The 22,917-nt window shown below is 49.4% G+C and overlaps 2 protein-coding genes across 2 annotated transcripts; one reads left to right on the forward strand and one right to left on the reverse strand.

Annotated features, from left to right (window-relative positions):
• Positions 1-342: 342 nt before the first annotated feature.
• Positions 343-2,339, forward strand: LOC129693661 (zinc finger protein OZF-like). Its single transcript, XM_055630445.1, has one exon. It carries the CDS (start codon positions 364-366, stop codon positions 2,047-2,049), a length of 1,686 nt encoding a protein of 561 aa, XP_055486420.1. The 5' UTR covers positions 343-363; the 3' UTR covers positions 2,050-2,339.
• A 5,122-nt stretch (positions 2,340-7,461) lies between these two features.
• Positions 7,462-10,888, reverse strand: LOC129693664 (gastrula zinc finger protein XlCGF8.2DB-like). Its single transcript, XM_055630448.1, has one exon. It carries the CDS (start codon positions 10,886-10,888, stop codon positions 10,064-10,066), a length of 825 nt encoding a protein of 274 aa, XP_055486423.1. The 3' UTR covers positions 7,462-10,063.
• Positions 10,889-22,917: the final 12,029 nt, after the last annotated feature.

The raw sequence follows: 22,917 nt of genomic DNA on the forward strand, positions 1-22,917 counted from the left end.
GCGTCCTCATCCCCTTCCCCACTTTCCCTCCCCGTTTCCCCGTTTCCTCACCACCTCTCCCTTCCTCCCTTCACTCCACCCACCTTCCCCTCATCCTCTCCCCCTCCACCCGTTCCCCTCCACATCCCAACCTCCCTCACTCCACCTCTTGCTCCCCTTCAAGCACTAGTAATGTTGACACGTTAGTAATGTCCTGTTTGCCAGCTTGTTGACCCTCTGTGTTCCCCTCCTGTAGCGCTTAGAAGCCGTTGCTGTGGACGGAGAGACGGGGACATTAGCGGCCATTGAGCGTGGCCAGGGTGCCGGTGAGCCCCTCCCCCATCTGCTCGGTGTGCGGGCTGAGCTTCGAGGAACTGAGCTTCGATGGAGGACCACATGGCTGGGAACAAGGAGAAGCGTTATGAGTGCAACGTGTGTGGCAAGGCTTGGCAGAGCCCAAGACAACTACAGATCCACCAGCGGGTGCACACGGGAGAACGCCCCTTTGACTGCTTGGAGTGCAACTTGAACTTTGCTAGCTATGACAGCCTGCTGGAGCACAACCGCGTGCACTCCGACGAGAGGCCCTTCAACTTCTCCAACTGTGGCAAGAGCTTCAAGGCAGCGCACGCCCTGAAGGTCCACCAGTGGGTGCATGCGGGCGAGAAGCCCTATGGCTGCTCCACCTGCGGCAAGGACTTCAAGACGGCACAGGAACTGCAGATTCACCAGCGGGTGCACACAGGCGAGAAGCCCTATGGCTGCTCCACCTGCGGCAAGAGGTTTGCCCAGTCGTCCGGTCTGCAGGTGCACCAGCGGGTACACAGCAACGAACGGCCCTTCACCTGCTCCAACTGCGGCAAAGGCTTCAAGTCGTCCACGGAACTGAAGGGACACTGGCGCCTGCACACCGGGGAGCGGCCCTACACCTGCAGCGACTGCGGCAAGGGCTTCACGCACTCCCACAGCCTGCTGGTGCACCAACGCACCCACAGCGGTGAGCGCCCCTTCATATGCGCCCAGTGCGGCAAGGGCTTCACCCGCTCCACCTATCTGCTGGTGCACCAGCGCACCCACACCGGCGAGCGCCCCTTCACCTGCGCCCAGTGCGGCAACGGCTTCACCTGCTCCACTCGGCTGCTGGCCCACCAGCGGGTGCACTCCAGCGAGAAGCCCTTTGGCTGCTCCGACTGCGGCAAGGACTTCAAGACGGCGCAGGAATTGAAGATTCACCAGCGAGTGCACACGGGCGAGAAGCCCTATGGCTGCTCCACCTGCGGCAAGAGCTTTGCCCAGTTGTCAGGGCTGCGGGTGCACAGGCGGGTACACAGCAGTGAGCGGCCCTTCACCTGCTCGGACTGCAGCAAAGGCTTCAAGTCGTCCTCGGAACTGATGGTGCACAGGCGCCTACACACCGGGGAGCGGCCCTACACCTGCAGTGACTGCGGCAAGGGCTTCACCCGCTCCGACAGCCTGCTGGTGCACCAGCGCACCCACACCGGCGAGCGGCCCTTCACCTGCACTCAATGCGGCAAGGGCTTCACCCGCTCCTCTAGGCTGCTGTCCCACCAGCGGGTGCACGCCAGTGACCGTCCCTTCCCTAGCCCAGTGTGTGGACAGCACTTTACCATGGCCTCCCAAACCCTGTCTCTGGGTGCATTTTTTTCCCCCCATCTCAGTCCTAAATGGCCGGCCTCTGGTTCGGGTCTCCACCGCATCCTCGACTCCAAACCTACCTGGAGTGGCCGGCCAAGCACAGCCGCCGACTATTCCTCTGGACACAGCCCAAGAAGCTGCTGGGGAAGGCGGATGCCAAGGCTTGCTCCCCTCCCCCCTCTCTCCTTTACTGCCCCATCCTCATCTACCTCTGCTCCCCCCCCCTATCGCCCCTCTCTCCGCTCCCCCATCCATCCCTCCCCAACCCTCCATCCCCCAACGCCCCTCTCTCCCCTGTCACCCATCCCTCACCTCCCGACCCTCGCTCTCCTCCCTTCTGGGCCCGCTGCACCCTCAATTGTGAAAGCCGCCAGCCAGCTTGATTGGCCTGACCTGTACTGCATTTCTCGATAGGTCGGGATAGATACTTCTTGGTCACCATGGACCGAAGGGCCTATTACCTGCTGTTTACCTCTATGTAAGATTAGCCTTATGGGACATTACCAACTGGATGGACCGAAGGGCCTGTTCCTGTCCTGTGCATCTCAATATTGGGATAGGTTATTGGCGGTCACCATGAACTTGAAGGGCCTATTTCCTTGCGGCATGGCTCAATGTTGGGTTAGACTTATTGATCACTACCAACTAGATGGGATGAAGGTTTCCTGTCCTGCATTGCTCAATCCTGGGATAGGTACTTGGCGGTCACATTGATATTGATAGGCCGAAGGGCCTAAACCTGTGACAAGATATGGGGCATCTTGGTCAGCATTGATGTGTGGGGCCGAATGGCCTGTTTCTGCACTATGTCTCCTTACCCTTCCCCTCCTTATTTGATTTCTTTTTTGTCTACTTTTCACCCCCAGCCTTAGTCACTTACTCCACCCTTCCGCCCACCACCCCTCCCTCACCAGTATCCACCTATCACTCGCCAGACTTTTCCAACAATGGTCTATCCTACATTTTCCTTGCCCTCCATCCCCATTGTCTCGTTCACACCTTACACTTCCTTATCTCTGTATCTCCCTCTCCCTTGAAGAAGGGTCTTGACCCGAAACATCGCCCATTCATTCTCTTCAAAGATGCTGCCTGACCCGCTGAGTTACTCCAGCATTTTGTTTGTATCTTCAGTCTCCACACGGAGCTGCCCTGCAGACTCTTCCTCCTCGAGGAGCTAAGACTGATTCAGTGAGAGCTCAGAGCGGTCCCCAGGAAGAGCTAAGGCTGGTCACCACGCAGAGCTTCGTGTTGGTCTGCTCCTGAGCCTGGTGGTGGTGGTGGCCATTCGCGGGCCAGGCGCTGCTAGCCCCTTCCTCCTGACCCGTGTGTCCCGGGAGTGGGCGCTGGAATCCCCGCCGCCCCAAGGAATGGATTAAGCATCAACAAATCTGTCGTCAACGCTGTAAATACATGGAGAAGCTGCTGCATATAAACACGTTGCAGAGCCGTGAGAGACGAGGACGGGAGGGGGGAGACTAGTGGGGAGAGGGAGATGGGAGGTGGGATAAACGGATGGGAGGGGGTGGTGGAGATTGGGGAGGAGAAAGAGAGGAGTGCGAGAGAAATCGGGTGAGAGAATGAGAGGTGGTAAGAAGGGAAGGGAAGAGAGGGTGGGGGTGACGGAGGTTGTGGGAGAGATGGGGATGTGGAGAGATGGGGACAGTGGGGAGAGGAGGGACAGAGGGTGGGGAGAGAGAGAGAGAGAGGGGTGGGGTAAGAGACAGAGGCTGGGGAGAAAGGGGTGGGGTGGGGTGAGGCTGCAAGTGGGGGGGAGGAACAGAGCACCCTCCTGTCTGCACACAAACCTGTTACAATTCACGTTAAAACCCACGGCCTATTTGTGTTCCCTTTGCCATAGAATGGTGATGGAAACACATCACCACTTGTGCAAGTTTGTAAATATTCTGTCTTTATATATTTCAGATTTTTACCTCAACCTATTTTTTGAAATAAAATATATGATACATATATATGAGTATGTTTTACAATACTGTAGAGATTTCAGCACAGAACATTAAAATTGTCCTATCACTGTTTCAAATAGTATGGTGTTAATTTTTTCAGGGATTGTTACTCAAATGTGCACGAGATGGTAGAGATAAAATCAAGTTAGGAATTAAATTAATTCCCTGATTCAACCAGTTTCTATCTCAAAAATATCCATTTTATAGGACACCAAAAATGTGACATGCTTTGACACAATGAAATAAAGAGGCAATTTCTGCATTCATTTCATTATAATTCAAAATATTTTCAGGTTTGTTGCTTTGCAGAGATGAATGTTTCACAGTACTAAGCAAAACATTTGATGAATTTGACATTAAGTGCCCTGAATGGCCATATTTCAAAGAGTGTAACAGTGGCTACTCTTGTTGTCCACCCTATTTTAGAGTAACCACCGTTACTCCACAATGGTACATTAAGACCAAAGAATTTCCCAAGGAGATTGAAAATTTTCTAGTTTGAAGAGCTCAATAGATAATGAAATTAGGAGCAGAAAGTAACGTTAATATCAAGATTCTCTAAAAGCTGCTGCATGCCAAAATTAGTGAATATTTTTGGTGTCCACCATCACATGCGTAACACCAGCATTTTACAGTAGTTATATTTCCATCAAATTATGTAACTGCAGTCTCTTATTATGTATGGTCAATTACTTCCATAACGTTTCTTCAAAACATGAGAAGGAAATGACAAATAAAAGAAATACTGGAAGAAACAGGAGCTAATTTCATTTTGGTGTCCACTTGGACAATGTATAACGTGCGCATGTTTCAGTAGATAACAAGTATGTTTGGTCACATACTCCATGTTTATAGCAAGAAAGTACATTTGTATGTTGAAAAACAGCAAAAGGGAAGAAATCAGCTATCATGCTTTAGAAAAACATGACTTTCTAAATTATGTAACGGTTGTTATGGTGGACACCAAAAATAAAGTAAAAAAACAAGGAATTTTGTTCATTAATGACATTTTCTCAAACTTCATGAACTATCTCTCCCTGTCATATACTGCCGCTGACGGTTTTTGATTCATCTGAATCGTGTTGAAATAATTTATTTGTGAACCTGTTTTATGTATGATGTCACACATTTTGTACCTAGTAAAAACACACATATATATATATGTAATATATATGTATATAAATAGAAATATATGTATATATATAGAAACATAGACATAGAAATTAGGTGCAGGAGGCCATTCGGCCCTTCGAGCCTGCACCGCCATTCATTATGATCATAGCTGATCATCCAACTCAGTATCCCGTACCTGCCTTCTCTCCATACCCTCTGATCCCCTTAGCCACAAGGGCCACATCTAACTCCCTCTTAAATATAGCCAATGAACTGGCCTCGACTACCCTCTGCGGCAGAGAGTTCCAGAGATTCACCACTCTCTGTGCGAAAAAAGTTCTTCTCATCTCGGTTTTAAAGGATTTCCCCCTTATCCTTAAGCTGTGACCCCTTGTCCTGAACTTCCCCAACATCGGGAGCAATCTTCCTGCATCTAGCCTGTCCAACCCCTTAAGAATTTTGTAAGTTTCTATAAGACCCCCTCTCAATCTCCTAAATTCTAGAGAGTATAAACCAAGTCTATCCAGTCTTTGTTCATAAGACAGTCCTGACATCCCAGGAATCAGTCTGGTGAACCTTCTCTGCACTCCCTCTATGGCAATAATGTATATATTTCTCTAGTTTCTTATGATTTCTAATTATTTGTTGAGAAACCGTTTTCTTTCAATTTCTCTCTCTCTCCCCCTCTATGAAATCCTAATATTGTGAATAAGATATCCATGAACTATTATGAACAATATATTTTTTCATTCTATTGTGTTGTGTTGAAGCAAAGCAAGAATTTCATTGTCCTATCTGGGACACATGACAATAAACTCTCTTGAATCTTAAATCTTGAATATTAGTGTAGTGTATACTGATACAGAAGTGCTAGCTTTAGATATGAATAATGTACATTGCTACCATAGTTTAGTTTTGAATTTAACATATATCATGATCTTGATTTTTTTGAAGTCCAATTAAATCATTTAAATGTTGTCTAAATTATGCTTGTTTCAAAATTTCAATTCCATTTTTCCATTTATGATCACAAAATTAAATATATCTACGTTATATGTTCTCAATCTTAAATGAATAGATAAGAACTTATTCAGTTCTTACGTGTCTGAAGAAGGGTTTCGGCCCGAAACGTCGCCTATTGCTGCACCCGCTGAGTTTCTCCTTCGCTCCAGGAGTTCCTTCTTGAGAACTTATGAGTGAATGCAAGCAGCCAAGGACAGATCGGGGAAACGTCCCACATTTTCGCTCCCAGAGTGCGTGCATTTTTCACTGTAATCCCATTCAAAAAAGTTTGCACAAGGAATTAATTGCATGGTCCAAACTCGGGAAAAATTACTTAGTCGGAGCTAGGAACGCTGTTGCTATGGTGCAAGCTGACGCGAATCGCTTAATCACGGCTGCAGACTTGTGTATAAACAAAAATGATTATAATGGGGACCCCAATTAATGTGCCTTTATATAATAACATGAATGCGTGGGCGATGGCATAAATAACGCGGCGCTGGCATGACTAACGTGGCACTGCGTGCTCTGTACTTGCAGGCAAAGATACTGGAGCACAACGGTAATCGCAAACACGATTCCCAAGATGGCGCAAAAAATTACCCATGCCCTACTACGGCTTTTTCGCCGAGTGGACCATCTTGCTCTTGCTCTAGTATCTTTGGTAGATACCTCCCGCTTTCTCCCTCGTCCCCCTCACCCTCCCCAGCTCTCCCACAGTCCTATCTCCTCCTACTTCTTTTCTTTTTCCCGCCCCCTGCGGCATCAGTCTGAAGAAGGGTCTTGACCTGAAACGTCGCCCATTCCTTCTCTCCATAGATGCTGCCTCACCCGCTGAGTTTCTCCAGCATTTTTTCTCTACCTCCGATTTTTCCAGCATCTGCAGTTCTTAAACAACGATGAGAGTTTTAGTAATATATATTTAGATATGGAGGAAAGCTTATCATGGGACGACGCTGATTATTTGTGGGTTGATCTATTTTTTTTGTGCTTAAAAAGACATTTATTTCATTGGAATACAACTTGGCTCCAGCGGGTTAACGGGCAGAAGCCCTTGTTTACCACAGCCGGAGTCTTGCGGACATCCAACGGCGGGAGCGAGATCCCACTGTTCGGAGTTGTGGGGGAACAGCTGGGGACGGGAAGCGGTGACTCCGGATTAATCCTGACGCCTTTCGTCAGTGAAGACTGAGGAACGATGAAAAGATGGCCCACGAGGGGGGGGGGGGGGGCTGTCGATGACCTTGCATCCCATCCCAAGAATGGACACCACATCCTCGACAGGGCCAAGTGGGCTTATATTAGGAACACTTCTCCGTCCATTTCCCACCATGGATGGCTGACCTGCTGAGTTCTACCGGCAATATGGAGAGGAATGGACAGGCGATGTGTTGGGTCTGGACCCTTCTTTGGACTGATGGCAGTTGGGGGAGAATGTTGAAAAAAGTGATGGGGTCGGGACAGACTCCAGGATCTGATTAGGTGGGGGGGGGGGGGGGGGGGGGGGGTGTCTCCATACTTTGGAGAATTTAATGTTCATGTCATTGGTCTATGAGTAGCAATGTTACATGAGGCTGCAATTTAAGCATGATAAAGCATAACTGACACCAAATTCACTTTCATATCTTTAAAAAAGTGGTCACATACTCACTCCATTTTGGATGCCCAGGAGCTCGGAAATTGATCTTGGATCAGACATTCAAAAAAGCTGTGATCTTGGATAAAAGCCCATTTCTTAAGGAAAGATTAACATTTTTAAATAGCCTAAATGTCCAAAGATTATTCACAAATAATTCACAATATAACATGATTTTTATATCTAATTTACATTAATTTATAGGCCAAATGGAAGGAATTTAGTGTTCAATTGCTGTAAATAAATGCCCATTTAAATCGGCTTTCTAGTGGGTTTCTGTGAACGCGCTGGTTTAGAACGTTCGCATCGCGCTGGATTACTGCCCTCAAATGCCCAGAAAAATACTGCGGGATATAAAGAGCCCAAAATGAACTACTCGCTATAGATAACTTTAATTACAGGGTTATATATATGCCCCATTTAATGTAAAAATAAGGTACATACCTTTAATTGTTTGCTTTATAAAACCCTGGGGCTGCGAGAGGTTGCGGAATCAGAGAGTAATTTAAAAACTATTATAACTATATTATCGAGGCCTATAAAACTAATAATACCTTTTGCGACCGGGTCTTGCAGCGATTTTTCGTTAATGATTTACTAGGCTGAACATCTGCGATTAGTACAGCCTAGTAAAAATCGCGTTTTAAACCCGCCCCCTCCAAACAGCGCCAAAATCGCGGACATGGCTGAGGGCAGATTCCCAATGACGATTCAGGTAGGTTTTGTAACATACCTACTATGAGGTGCTGATCCTTCAGTTTGCGTTGGCACTCTGGCATTGAAGGCCCAGGACAGAAAGATCAGGAAAGGAGAGTTAAAATGGTTGGCATCCAGCAGGCCTTGGCGGACCGAGTGCAAGTGTCGGGAGAGGTGCACGCCTAGTCGAGATACAAGGAACAGCAGATGCAGGTTTACAATAAGAGACACAATCGCCTGGAGTAACTTGTACCTCTGGAGAGCATGGATAGAAAACATTCTAGGTCAGGACCCTTCTTCAGACTGCGTGGTGTGGGGGTGGAGAAAGTTGGAAAGGAGAGGTGGGAGTGGTCGCCTTAGATTCCATTCCCTCCACAGATGTGGCCTGACCCACTGAGTTCCTCCACTGCTTTAGAAGGAATGGACAGACGACATTTTGAGTCAGGATCCTTCGTCACACTGATTGGAGAGGGTGGGGGAAGCTGGAAAAGAGAAATGGGGGCTGGACAAAGTCTGGCAAGTGACAGGTGGACACAAAATGCAGGAGTAACTCAGCAGGACAGGCAGCATCTCTGGAGAGAAGGAATGGGTGACGTTTCAAGTAGAGATCCTTCTTCAGAATTGATAGTTGGATATAGGTGAGGGAGACACAAGAAACTGCAGATGCTGGAATCTTGCATGGAACACAATTTAGTTAGATGCACAGACTCTCTTGCCCAGAGTGGGGGAATCGAGGACATGGGTTCAAAGTGAAGGGGAAAACATTTAATAGGAATCTGAGGGATAACTTTTTCACATAAAGGGTGGTGGGTGTATGAAACAAGCAACCAGAGGAGGTAGTTGAGGCTCGGACTATCCCAACGTTTAAGAAACAGACAGGTACATGGATAGGACGAGTTTGGAGGGATATGGACCAAACGCAGGCAGGTGGGACTAGTGCAGCTGGGACATGTTGGTCAGTGTGGGCAAGTTGGGCCGAAGGGCCTGTTTCCACACTGTATCACTCTATGACTCTAACACTAAGTGCTGCAGTAACTCGATGGGTCAGGCAGCATCTGTGGAGAACATGGATAGCTGACGTTTCATAGAGTGCTGGAGTAACTCAGCGGGTCAGGCAGCATCTGTGGAGAACATGGATAGGTGACATTTCGGGTCGGGACCCTTCTTCAGACTGACACTATGTTAACACAAGATGAGGGGTGATCGGCAGATGACTGAAGTGACGGAGGCGAGAGAAAATAAGGAAATAAAAAGGTGTGAGATAAGGAGAGACAAATGTATATGTGCAGCTTTAGGGGACATTGGTCAAGTGGCATTTGGAGTATTGCATACAGTTCTGGTAACTGCATTACACGACTGATGTGGAGGCTTCGGGGAAGGTGCAAAGATGGTTAACCAGAATGGTTTAAAACAAGTAACTGCAGATGCTGGTTTACAAAAAAGGTCACAAAATGCTTGAGTAACTCAGCAGGAGAGGCAGCATCTCTGGAGAGAAGGAATGGGTGAGATTTCGGGTCGAGACTGAAGCGGATCTCGACCCGAAACGTTACCCATTCCTTCCGGCATTTTGTATCTACCGAAAACAGTGTGCCAGAGGGCTGGAGGAGCGGGCAAAGGCCTTGCCACAGAGCTGAAGGGGCGCTGGCCGGTGTGGACTCGCCGGTGCTCCAGCAGGTGGTCAAGGCGGGTGAAGCCCTTACCACAGAAGGGACGCTCACCGCTGTGGGTACGACGGTGCTGCCACAGGCTGGACATGCGAGTGAAACCCTTGCCATACTCAGTGCACACAAAGGGTCTCTCTCCGGTGTGTGTCCGCTGGTGCTCCAGCAGCCTCCGTGGGCTTTTGAAACGCTCGCCGCAGTGGGAGCAGTTGCTCGCGGGCGTGAGCCCGCTGGTGCTGCCGCAACCCCCAGGAGCTGTCAAACGTCTCACCACAGTACGGGCAGTCGTAGGGCTGGTTACTGGTGTGCACGCGCTGGTGAGTCAGGGCGTGGGTGGCCATGGTAAAGCGCACTCCTCACACCGGGCTGGGGACGGGACAGTCGCCGGCGTGCACCCGCTGGTGGTACAGCAGGTTGCTGGACTGGGTGAAGCCCTTGCCGCACTGGGCGCAGGTGAAGGGACGCTCGCCGGTGTGCAAGCGCCTGTGCATCAACAATTCTGGTGACGACTTGAAGCCTTTGCCGCAGTCGGAGCAGGTGAAGGGCCGCTCACTGCTGTGCACCCGCCGGTGCACCCGCAGCCCCCACAACCGGGCAAATCTCTTGTCACAGTCGGAGCAGCCAAAGGGCCTCTCGCCGGTGTGCACGCGGTTGTGCCGCAGCAGACTCTCGTAGCGGGTGAAGTCCCTGCCGCAGTCGGAGCAGCTGAAGGGCCTGGGAAAGAAACGGTCGCCGGTGTGCACCTGCTGGTGGGACAGCAGATAGGTGGAGCGGGTGAAGCCCTTGCCGCACTGTGCGCAGGTGTAGGGGCGTTCGCCAGTGTGTGTGCGCCGGTGACCCAGCAGACTGTCGGAGCGTGTGAAGCCCTTGCCGCAGTCAGTGCAGGTGTAGGGCCGCTCACTGCTGTGCACCCCGGTGTGCAGGCGTCCATGCGCCTTCAGGTCCGGCGACGACTTAAAGCCTTTACCGCAGTCAGAGCAGGTGAAGGGCCGCTCACTGCTGTGCACCTGCCCGTGACGCAGCAGCCCTGATGACTGGGCAAAGCCCTTGCCGCAGGTGGAGCACTCGAAGGGGCGTTCTCCCGTGTGCACCCGCCGGTGCTTCTCCAGCTCGCTCGGGGTCTGCGATGCCTTGCCACACACGTCGCACTCATAATGCTTCTCCTTGTTGTGCCCCGTCATGTGAAAGCTCAGCCCCTTCGAATCTCAGCTCGCACACCCGAGCCGATGGCCACCCTCAATGGCCGCTCACGTCCCTGTCTCTCCGTCCACAGCAACGGCTACTAAACCCTGCAGGAGGGGAACACAGAGGGTCAACAAGCTGGCAAACAGGACATTACTAACGCGTGAAAATTACTAGTGCTTGAAGGGAGGGGGGAAGGGCAGGAGGGTGAGAGTCCCTGTACCGTGACTTCTGCAACACGCACGGCGCGCACCACTGGCGCCACCCCCTATTTGAGGGGGACTGGCGGCACCAGTCTCCTGGTGATTGGTGCTGAAACTTGGGGGGGAAATGCATCATGGGAAGAAGGTCACACCTACTGCAGTAACTCAAAAGGAACAAAGGAAATAGGCAATGTTTTGGGCCGAAACCCTTCTTCAGACTGAGAGGGGGTGGGGGGCGGGGAGAAGATAGGAAAAAGGAGGAGTCCGAGGGCTGAGGGAGAGATAGGAAGGGGAGGAGACAGCAAGGGCTACAAAATTGGGAGAATTCAATGTTCATGCCCCCAGGATGCAGACTCCCCAAGCGGAATATGAGGTACTGTTCCTCCAATTTTCGGTGTTGCTCGCTCTGGCCATGGAGGAGACCCAGGACAGAGAGCTCGGATATAGAAGGGGAGGGGGAGTTGAAGTGCTGAGCCACCGGAGGTCAGGTTGGTTATTGCGGACCGAGCAGAGGTGTTCGGCGAAACAATCGCCAAGCCTCGCCGATGTAGATCAGCTGACATCTAGAGCAGCGGATGCAATAGATGAGGTTGGAGGAGATGCAGATGAACCTCTATCGCACCTGGAACGATTGCTTTGGGCCTTGAATGGAGTCGAGGTAAAGCGACAAGTGTAGCATCTCTTGTGGTTGCTAGGGAAAGTGCCCGGGGAGGGGGTGGTGCAGGAGGGAAGGGAAGAATTGACCAGGAAGTTACGGAGGGAGCGGTCTTTGTGGAAAGCAGACGGGGGGGAGATGGGAAGATGTGGCGAGTGGTGGTGTCACATTGGAGGTGGCAAAACTGACGGAGGATTACTTGTTGTATGTGACGGCTGGTGGGGTGAAAGGTGAGGACTAGGGCGATTCTGCCCTTGTTGCGAGTGGGGGGATGGGGAGATAGAGCAGTGCAGTGTTGCGGGGTATGGAAGAGACCCTGGTGATAGCCTCATCTATGGTGGAGGAGGGGTGATGAAGGCCCGAAACGTTGCCTATTTCCTTCGCTCCATAGATGCTGCTGCACCCGCTGAGTTTCTCCAGCACTTTTGTCTAACTTCGATTTTCCAGCATCTGCAGTTCCTTCTTAAACACTGCAGTAACTCAGCGGGTCGGGCAGGGAGGATAGGTGCACCGTAGTCTCCCGCCGCCAGGGGGCGCTACGATGGGATGACCAGAGACACTGCACCGCTGCCTCCCGCCACCAAGAGGGCGCTACAATCGGAGGACCAGAGGGCGCCCAGAGCTGACTAAAGATCTTAGAGCAGAGATCTTTGGAGCTGACATTACCCCACTCCTCCTCCTCCTCCTCCTCCCTCCTCCGCCCGCCTCAGGTCGCCGGCCGCACGATCGCCCTCGGGAAGGGAGGAGGGGGTGGGGAAAGGACGCGGGGCCGCAGTTCCCACCTGGGCTCCCGGCGATGAGAGGTTTGGTCCCGTCCCGTCGTCCCGCCTCACGTGACCGGCGACCAGGTCCCAGGTCCCACCCCTTCCCTCCCACTCCCCATTGACGGGCAGCGCCAGCGGCCAATGGGATCGGGTCCCGTCCCGTCCCTCCCACTCCCCACTGACGGGCAGCGCCAGCGGCCAATGGGACCGGGTCCCGTCCCGTCCCTCCCCACTGACGGGCATGCAGCGCCAGCGGCCAATGGGATCGGGTCCCGATCGGGTCCCGCCCGTCCATCCCACTCCCCACTGACGGGCAGGGCCAGCGGCCAATGGGATCGGGTCCCGGCCCGTCCCTCCCACTCCCCACTGACGGGCAGCGCCAGCGGCCAATGGGATCGGGTCCCGTCCCTCCCACTCCCCACTGACGGGCAGGGCCAGCGGCCAATGGGACCGGGTCCCGCCCCCCTCCCCACCGACGGGCAGGGCCAGCGGCCAATTGGACCATTTGCTGCCTCCCCTCTTCCTATCCGACCAATCAGAGCTTGGTTGCCCTGCCCCTCGGACAGACAGCGCCCTCCGCCAATCGAAGCGGCCCTTCCCGCCCTAGCAACGGTTGCCATGGCCGGCCGGCCCCACCCCCGCCATTCAATATGATGCTTCCTCCCCATATCCATTGATTACATTAGCCTGAAAAACTAAATCCAATTCTCTCTTGAAAACGTCCAGTGAATTGTCCTCCACTGCCTTCTGTGGCGGAGAATTCCACAGATTCACAACTCTGTGTGTGAAAAGGTTTTATCTCATCTCGGTCTGAAATGGCCGACCCCTTATAGCAATGTTACAATTTTTTTAAATCAATTCTGCAATTTATCGCATCAGAATAAAAGCATAAAAAGAAGTTTAATTTGACACCTAATTCACTTTCATATCTCAAGTATTAAAAAGGTTATGGCCATTTTCATACTCGGAAATTAGCATCGTGTTCCCTATTGATTTTCTATTGACGTAACACGAAAGCTGTGATCGAGGACAGTCAAAAGCCCATAACTTTCTTAAAAATTAAGAGAACTGAATGAAATTTTCAGTTATCATAGATTGAAGCATTCTGAAACAAATATAAAATAATCTTACTTGGATGATCTGAAATTAAAGCATATAATTAGTTCATTACCTAATTGTAGCTGTTTACAAAATTGACCGTTGTGACGGAAATAGTAATAAACAACCAGACTGCATTGAAAATTCAAAAATGTGATATTCGCAAGATCAGAACTTTAATATTATTGTATTATATTCTATAAGTCTTTAACGGATAGGTAAAAATTTAAATCTAGGAATAGACCAAGTCTTTATGGGGAAGATCAGTTGCTAGCTAGTACATTGGCATATCATAATCAGTAGCATCATCATACTCCTCAGATTGCAACCAATAAGCAACTCTGTACACGTTGTTTTTCCTCAACTTTTCAATTTTGGCATTGTAAAATACAAGTTTTTGATCTTCAAACCACGCATGACATGCCTTTCTGCCCACTACTTTCCTATTAAGAATGTCCTGTAGATCATCACATTTGGAGTAGTCCAAATTCAGATAATCTCTGCGAATGCTGTTTAAATCAGTCTCTTTCAATTTTTTTCCTAGTTTTTTCCTCTCTTTCGTGTCTCGAGCATGCTCCTTGCCTTTCTGTCGCTTGATGATTTCTGCTCTCAATTCCTTCTGTTTTTTCTTCCGTGTGTTCCTCTGCACTCTCCCCCATGTCACTGCCTTACAGAGCACCTCCTCCCTACGATGCTCCTCGAGATTATCAAGGTAATTGACTGTTTTATTCTTGCAGGCCCGCATCCTACATGACAAATAACACATGGTGGCATTGGGAGATTTCTGTTTCGATGCATCCCCATTATCTCCTCCGCATCAATGTTGCGTGATCTTGCTGATGCAGTCTCCTCTTTCAGTTTCATCGTTCAAAGTATTTACTATACTGCCTCTCCAACACGGTGATGACAGCTTGAAGACAGCTCCTCATCTTTGAACTGAACTGTGGATGTACTGGTAGCTCCCAATGCTTTTTCAATGTGGCATCAAGATGTACCTCCTCACCGAAGAAATCTGCCCTTGCCAATATCAATTTCTCTGGATTTTCTGTGGCTTCCTTTAGAGCAGCAATCACTCCTTTAACCACTTTGATGCCATCAACATGGTTGGTCTGATTCTGGCTTGAAGTGTAGAAGCGCTTCATCTAAGGCCCAGTCAGATATTTGCCAAGTAAGCCCAATATCTGAAGTTCTACTTTTGCTTCAGCCTGGGTGAAGTCATCGAGGATGGCGCTTTTCAACCCCCCTGCAGGATGTTCCGCTATTCAGCAGTACAACAAAGTCATCATAATATTCTATTTGCTTGCCACTAATGTGAAACAGTATGTGCAATCTGTTGCCACGGTACCGTGGGAGGACACCTCTGGGATGTTCCTGTCATCTAAAAATGCGACAAATCCTTTTGGGTCCCTTTTTTCTGTTTTTATAACGAAGCTTGCTCATCTGCAGAATGGCATTTACTGCTAGACAGTCTTTCCCAAACAAAAATTGTCCTCCGGATTATTTCAGCATTTTTAGGGCTGAGCGAACTGATGTAGCAATGGAGGCAAGAGGATGCAAGTGGCAGTAGAGCTTGTTCAAAGATTTACCCCACTCACTACTCACAATTCTAATAGCAGCATGATTAGCTGCACACCTGTCACTCATTGTGTTTGAAATGTTGGCGATTATATTTTGTCTGGTTCCTTGATAATTTGCTTGCAGATTGAAATATGTGTAGGTTTTACATAAATTGTCAATTGTTTCACAAATATGTTGTGCATAGTCCTCAGCAGTCCCACTGCAGAGAGACATTTGTTTGTGGTGGTGAAATGAACGCTGTTAATGTGGATCTCTTCCTGGGTGGTTGCATCAAAACCCACAGTCAAACCCTTTGTTGCAAGGAGCATCTCTGCTGTTTGCAACTCAGCAATAGCTCCCAATTCTTGGGCCATAACTTCAACTGCACTGCATTGAGGAACATAATCCAGATGAAGTCCACTCCGCTTGTAGAACTGGCTTATCAGGATTGGAATGTTTGCTGTGGGAGTTTTGTTTACAATATAGTCAAACACATGCATCCTTATTGTTGAGGAGTACGTTTTCTGGCCCACCTTTGCTTTGACAATACTGGCAGCCTGCAGAGTTTCGATTGTTTCTTTGAGGACAAGATTGTCAAATTTGAGGCGTCTCACATCCTCTTCCCTGTCCCATGTCCTCAGTGTCTTGAAATATGGGCACTTGGCTTTCAGCTGATGTCAAGGATTCAGGATCTTGAGCACCAGGCGGTGGTATGTCATCTAAAGAAATGTGTTAACTGCCTTCTGGAAGTTTAAAAGTTTCATCACAAATTTCCATAAATGTTCCAAGTTCCTTGGGATTGGTGAGTTTTTTACACTTAAGCAAAGTCCGGTTAACGAGAGCCTGCACTCTTAACTTAACAGCACCAAATGAATAGTCTTCTGCATCCGACAAAGAGAAATGTGAACTCAGCGATTTCTCTGTTTCAGGCAGACATTTTCCAAACGAGGTATACAAGTACAAGATGTGTCCATTTTTAAGATCCCTCATAGACTTGGGTATGACAGAGAAATTCACTTCAAGTTGAACTCTAGCTATGCGTGGCTGGGCTTTTGGATTCACAATTTTGCATTTCTTCTTTGGAGACATCTGTTTACAATGTAAATAAAAAAAACACTGAACAGCATTAACAGAAACAAGTTATTATTTGCAGTTTTAGAAAAAAGGCAGAAATTATAAAGTTAAATGCTAAAGCAAGTAGTAAATACTCAAAAAGAAAATCATGTTTCATCAAAATTCAATTACTAGATCTAAACATCTATCCATTTCTTAAGGAAAGATTAACATTTTAAATAGCCTAAGTGTCCAAAGAACATTCACAAAGAATTCACAATAAAACATGATTTTAAAATCTCATTGACATTAATTTATAGGCCAAATGGAAGGAATTTAGTGTTCAATTGCTGTAAATTAATGGCCATTTAAATCAGCTTTCGAGTGGGAACCTGTGGAACACGCTGGTTTGGAACGTTCCCATTGCGGTGAATTTGTACCCCATAAACCCAGAAAAATACTGCAAACAGGGCGGACCACGTGAAGGTTGCAATCTTCCACCCCGGGGGTGGCAAACGTCCTGCAGCCGAGGGAGGGGGATGGCTTCAGTCGGGGGCTCCTGTGGGCTGATGAGGGATGGGAGCGGCTTCAGGAGGGGGAGCATCCTATAGCCAGTTGGTGGGCAGCGTCTTGAGGTGGGGATGCCAGTGGGGGAGCTGCAGTGAGTGCCCTACTCATGGCCTCTGGACTGACTGCCTTGGGACTAACTCATGGTCTCTGGACTGACTAACTCATGGCCTCTGGACTGACAGACTGAATCACAGCTTGTGGACTGACTGACTAATGCCCGACTTCTGGAGTCATGTTCGACTTTTGTAAACTGAAAACTGTAACATCCACATTGAGGAACAGCTTCTTCCTGACAGTCATCAGGCTATTAAACATAACGAATAAGCTCTGCACTACGAAATAATATATTATTTGTACTATTTGTTATTTGTTGATCACACACACACCCTCCACCTCAGACACTCACACACACACAGATTCTCACACACACACTCTCAGACACACACACTCTCAGACACACACAGACTCTCACACACACACTCTCTCACACATACACACAAATATACACATACACACACACACACACACACACTCCCTCACACATATATACACACACACACTCTCTCACACACAGACTCACAACCAATACTAAAATGCCAAGTAACTTCAGAACGTGGTGAACATACAGTATGTAAACTGAATGATTCAAATGTTTAAAGCCTCCTGTAGAGGCGGCTGCTGGTGAAGCAAAAACGTGCTTTAAATAACGTCCGACAAACACACTCACCATACAGAGCAGTAAGCTCTCTTGAATTATTCAACAACGTCTTCACTCTGTGCCTTCTGCAGTCAGAGCCATCTTGCCACGAACCAGAAATGACGCAGTCAGTGCCATCTTGACACAAACTGGAAATTACGTCATCGGCGCCATCTTGCCATAAGCGGAAGTCATGGAATGAGCGCCAATTTTGCAATTAAAAACAGTCCTGATCTAATAAAATGTTTATTTACGCTTTATCCATCCAAAAACTTTTTTAAACGATTTTAAATACCAAGGGGAGGCAACCAATTTGGCAGCAGCCACCTGACAACCAAAATTCATTTTGTGAACACAAACTTTTTAAAAGGCGAGGCAAACAATTTACAGCCACATCGAGGGGACTCACCATGGAGTAGACGTGCGTTCAGTGTTATTCGCAGCTCAGAGAGCTGTGACCCTCTTGCTTCCTGGGTCTGGCAGAGACTGTGAGGCACGACACCTCCGGGTTTTATAGTCCCTCCCCCCTCTCCCTCCCCCCTGACGCCAGCGGGGGCAGCAGAGCGAATGGGGTATTTTTTTTAAACATTAATATCTCACTGATTTTTCATCGATGGGAAAAATCTTCTGGTCCCGGAAGGCGGAGGGGTCTCTGAGCGAGGTGGCCAAAAATGACGGCCGTAGGTGGCGGCATTCTTTCGGAAATCACAGCACAGTGGGCCAAAAGCGGTCAAGATCAGACTTTTAGTATAATAGGATAGATAGATATGATCGAGTGATTGATCAGGTAGCATTTGGAGTATTGCATACAGTTCTGGTCCCTCTATTACAGGACTGATGTGAAGGCGTCAGGGAAGGCCCGCGTGGACTCGCCAGTGCTCCAGCAGGTGGTCAAGGTGGGTGAAGCCCTTACCACTGGACGGGCAGGGGAAAGATACGCTCATCGCTGTGGATATGCCGGTGCTGTCACAGGCTGGACATGCGGGTGAAACCCTTGCCACACTCAGCGCACTCAAAGGGTTTCCCACTGGTGTGTAGCTGCTAGTGCTCCTGCAGCCCCCGTGCACTCTTGAAACGCTTCCCGCCATGGGAGCAGTCACTCGCTGGTGTGGGGTCGCCATTGCTGCCGCAACCCCCGAGAGCAGTCAAACGCCTCACTGCAGTACGGGCAGCCATAGGGCGGGCCACGAGTGTGCACGCGGTGGTGAGACAGGGTGTGGGGGGCCATGGCAAAGCGTTATTCACACACCGGGCTGTGGAAGGGACGGTCACTGGCCTGCACCCGCTGGTGGGACAGCAGGCTGGATAGCGGGTGTATCCCTTGCCGCAATGGGTACAGGTGAAAGGGCACTCGCCGGTGTGGGTGCACTGGTGCTCCAGCAGGCTGTAGGAGCAGGTGAAGCCTTTTCCGCAGTCACTGCATGTGTAGAGCCGCTCCACAGTGAACAACTACAGGTGCGTGGACAACTTGAAATCTTTGCTCTCTCTCCCCGCTGCCCCGGACCCCGCACTCCCTCTCCCTGCTGCCCCGGCACTCCCTCTCCCCGCACTCCCTCTCCCCGCTGCCCTGGGCCCCGCACTCCCTCTCCCCGCTGCCCCGGGCCCCGCACTCCCTCTCCCCGCTACCCCGGACCCCGCACTCTCTCTCCCCACTGCCCCGGACCCCGCACTCCTTCTCCCCGCTGCCCCGGACCCCGCACTCCTTCTCCCCGCTGCCCCGGGCCCCGCACTGCCCCGGACCCCGGACTCTCTCTCCCCGCTGCCCCGGGCCCCACACTCCTTCTCCCCGCTGCGGATCCAATCTTTGGCCGGAAGCAAGAAGGCGGGAGCAAGATGGCAGAACAAGATGGCGGAGTCAGGTTGCTAAAATGTGTCCTATAATCACCCATGAATCCGCCCATGAGCGTACCTCACGTTTGCGTGAGAGTAACCCATCTTGCTTCGCTATAAGATCTTTGCTCCCAACCCTTCTCGGGTCGCTGGCCGCAGGATCACCTTCGGGAAGGGATGAGATGGATGGGGAAAGGACGTGAGGCCGAGCGGCTGCGGCTGTTCCCACCTGAGCTCCAGGCACTGAGCGGAGGCCTCGTCCCTCACGCGACCGGCGACCAGGTCCCTATAGCGGACCGCCGACCTTTGCTGGGGTGCATCACTGGTGTGTATCCGCTGGTGCTCCTGTAGCCCCCGTGTGCTCTTGAAACGCTTCGCTGATGATCCACAATCAGTACCCCGTTCATGCTTCCCATATCACCTTGATTCTGGTAGCCCTTAGAGCTAATTCTTAACATAGAAACATAGAAAATAGGTGCAGGAGTAGGCTGTTCGGCCCTATGAGGGGTTTTAAGGGATTATCCCACTGGGGCAACCTAATTGGCAAGTTTAGAAGAGTTTAGGACAATTTGAAAAAATGTCATGTTGAAGACCTCCTTCGACTATGTTTGAAGACTAGCTTAGACAAGCTACAACTAGCTACACCTAATTTCGGGAAAATTGGACACCGAATAGTGGAGAGTGCAGACGACCTCCTTCGACCTCCCTTCGACTATGATGAAGACTATCTACGACTACCTTCGATTACCTACGACTAACATGCCGACCTACTACGACTGAACCTCCGAGTAAAAAAAGTATTGATTTTCTCCATGGCGACCTTTTTTACTTACTTCAACGTTGAAAAATATGCCTCGAACCAGCTGAGGCCTCAAGTACATGGAGACTACTCTTGATCATGAAGGAGAGTTACAAAGACCTCCTAAGACCTTGTGTCGACCATGCTGCAAGTATGAGTCGAGGACAAACTCGCCAGAATTCGCGGATTTGGTCGCTCAAGTGGGACAGCCCCTCAACTCTCTCTTGAAAACATAGAAACATAGAAATTAGGTGCAGGAGTAGGCCATTCGGCCCTTCGAGCCTGCACTGCCATTCAATATGATCATGGCTGATCATCCAACTCAGTATCCCGTACCTGCCTTCTCTCCATACCCTCTGATCCCCTTGGCCACAAGGGCCACATCTAACTCTCTCTTAAATATAGCCAATGAACTGGCCTCAACTACCCTCTGTGGCAGAGAGTTCCAGAGATTCACCACTCTGCTGTGTGAAAAAAGTTCTCCTCATCTCGGTTTTAAAGGATTTCCATCAAATGAATTCATCAAGTGAATTGATCTCCACTGCCTTCTGTGGCAAAGAATTCTACAGATTCACAACTCTCTGGGTGAAAACGTTTTTCCTCATCTCAGTCCTATTCTTAAATGTCACCCCTGGTTCTGGACTCCCCCATCATGGGGAACATTTTTCCTGCATGTAGCCTGTCCAATCCCTACATAATTTCATATGATTCTATAAGATTCTTTCATCATATGTCAGTCCTGCCATCCCGGGAATTAACCTGGTGAATTTACCTGGTGAGCTCCCTCAATAACAAGAATATCCTTCCTCAAATTTGGAAACCAAAACTGTACACAATACTCCAGGTGTGGTCTCACCAGGGCCCTGTACAACTGCAGAAGAATCTCTTTGCTCCTATACTGAACTCCGCTTGTTATGAAGGCCAACATACCATTAGCATTCTTCACTGCCTGCTGTACCTGCATGCTTACTTTCCATGACTGATGAACATGGACCAACAGATCTAGTTGTACTTCCCCTTTTCCCAACTTGACACCATTCAGATAATAATCTGCCTTCCTGTTTTGCCACCAAAGTGCCACCTCACTTTTATCCACATTAAACTGCATCTGCACCTGTCCAAGTCGCCCTGCATCCTCACAGTTCACACTGCCACACAGCTTTGTGTCATCTGCAAATTTGCTAACGTTACTTTTAATCCCTTCATTCAAATCATTAATGTATATTATTGGTAGCTGCCGTCCCAGCATCGAGCCTTGTGGTACACCACTACTCACTGCCTGCCATTCTGAAAGGGGCCCGTTAATTCCTACTCCTTGTTTCCTGTCTGCCAACCAATTTTCTATCCATGTCAGTCCCCACCCTCAATACCATGTGCTCTAAATTTGCCCACTAATTTCCTATGTATGACCTTATTAAATGCTTTCTGAAAGTCCATGAACTCTACATCCACTGGCTCTCCCTTGTGCATCACTGCACCGTGGCCTCCCGCCACCAGGAGAGCGCTGTACCCGAAGAACTAGAGGTGCCGCAGCGGGGCGCTACAGTCGGAGGACCAGAGACAATTCATCGTGCCCTCCCGCCACCAGGTCGGCACTACAGTTGGAAGAACAGATGGAAATTCACATTTGGCGGGAAATGGCATTAGGTAGACTGATGGGACTGAAGGATGATAAATCCCCTGGGCCTGATGGTCTGCATCCCAGGGTACTTAAGGAAGTGGCTCTAGGAAAACCGGATGCATTGGTGATCATTTTTCTAATGTTCTATAGACTCAGGATCAGTTCCTGTGGATTGGAAGGTAGCTAATGTTACCCCACTTTTTAAGAAAGGCAGGAGAGAGAAAAAAAAGGAATTATATACCAGTTAGCCTGACATCGGTGATGGGTAAGATGCCGGAGTCAATTATGAAAGATGAAATAGCAGCACATTTGGATAACAATAACAGGATCGGTCCGAGTCAGCATGGATTTACGAAGGGGAAATTATGCTTGACTAATCTTCTGGAATCTTCTTTGAGGATGTAACTAGGAAAATGGGCAAGGGAGACCCAGTGGATGTAGTGTGCCTGGACTTTCAGAAAGCATTTGATAAGATCGCACTTAGGAAATTAGTGGGCAAAATTGGGGCACATGGTATGGGGGTAGAGTGCTGACATGGATATAAAATTGGTTGGCAGTCAGGAAACAAAGAGTAGGGATTAACGGGTCCCTTTCAGAATGGCACGTAGTGACTAATGGCATACTGCAAGGCTCGGTGCTGGGACCGCAGCTATATACAATATACATCAATGATTTAGATGAAGGGATTCAAAGTAACATTAGCAAATTTGCAGATGACACAAAGCTGGGTGGCAGTGTGAACTATGAGGATGATGCTAAGAAGATGCAGGGTGACATGGACAGGTTGGGTGAGTGGGCAGATGCAGTTCAATGTGGATAAATGTGAGGTTATCCACTTTTGTGGCAAAAACACAAAGGCTCTTGTGTACATCCTGCTTGTGGACAAGCTGTTTGAGCGCCTCCTGCTTACCAGGATTTCTCCATTGCTAGAACCTGCTCTGCCCAGAGAGGAAGCTGGTTTTAGACCTGGTAGAAGCTGCGCAGATCAAGTCCTTGCCCTCACTACCAATATAGAGGCTAGCTTCCAACATGCCCTGAAAACTGGTGTTGCTCTCATCGATCTGCAATCATCTTATGGCACCGTGTGGAGACATGGTCTGTTACTGAAAGCCTCCAGAATCTTGAAGTGCTAAACCACTATGAATGCCCTCACATCCATCCTCAGCAACCCTAGAGTTAGG

Source organism: Leucoraja erinacea, unplaced genomic scaffold, assembly GCF_028641065.1.
Source record: "Leucoraja erinacea ecotype New England unplaced genomic scaffold, Leri_hhj_1 Leri_380S, whole genome shotgun sequence".
In the NCBI taxonomy this organism is placed as follows: Eukaryota; Metazoa; Chordata; class Chondrichthyes; order Rajiformes; family Rajidae; genus Leucoraja; species Leucoraja erinaceus.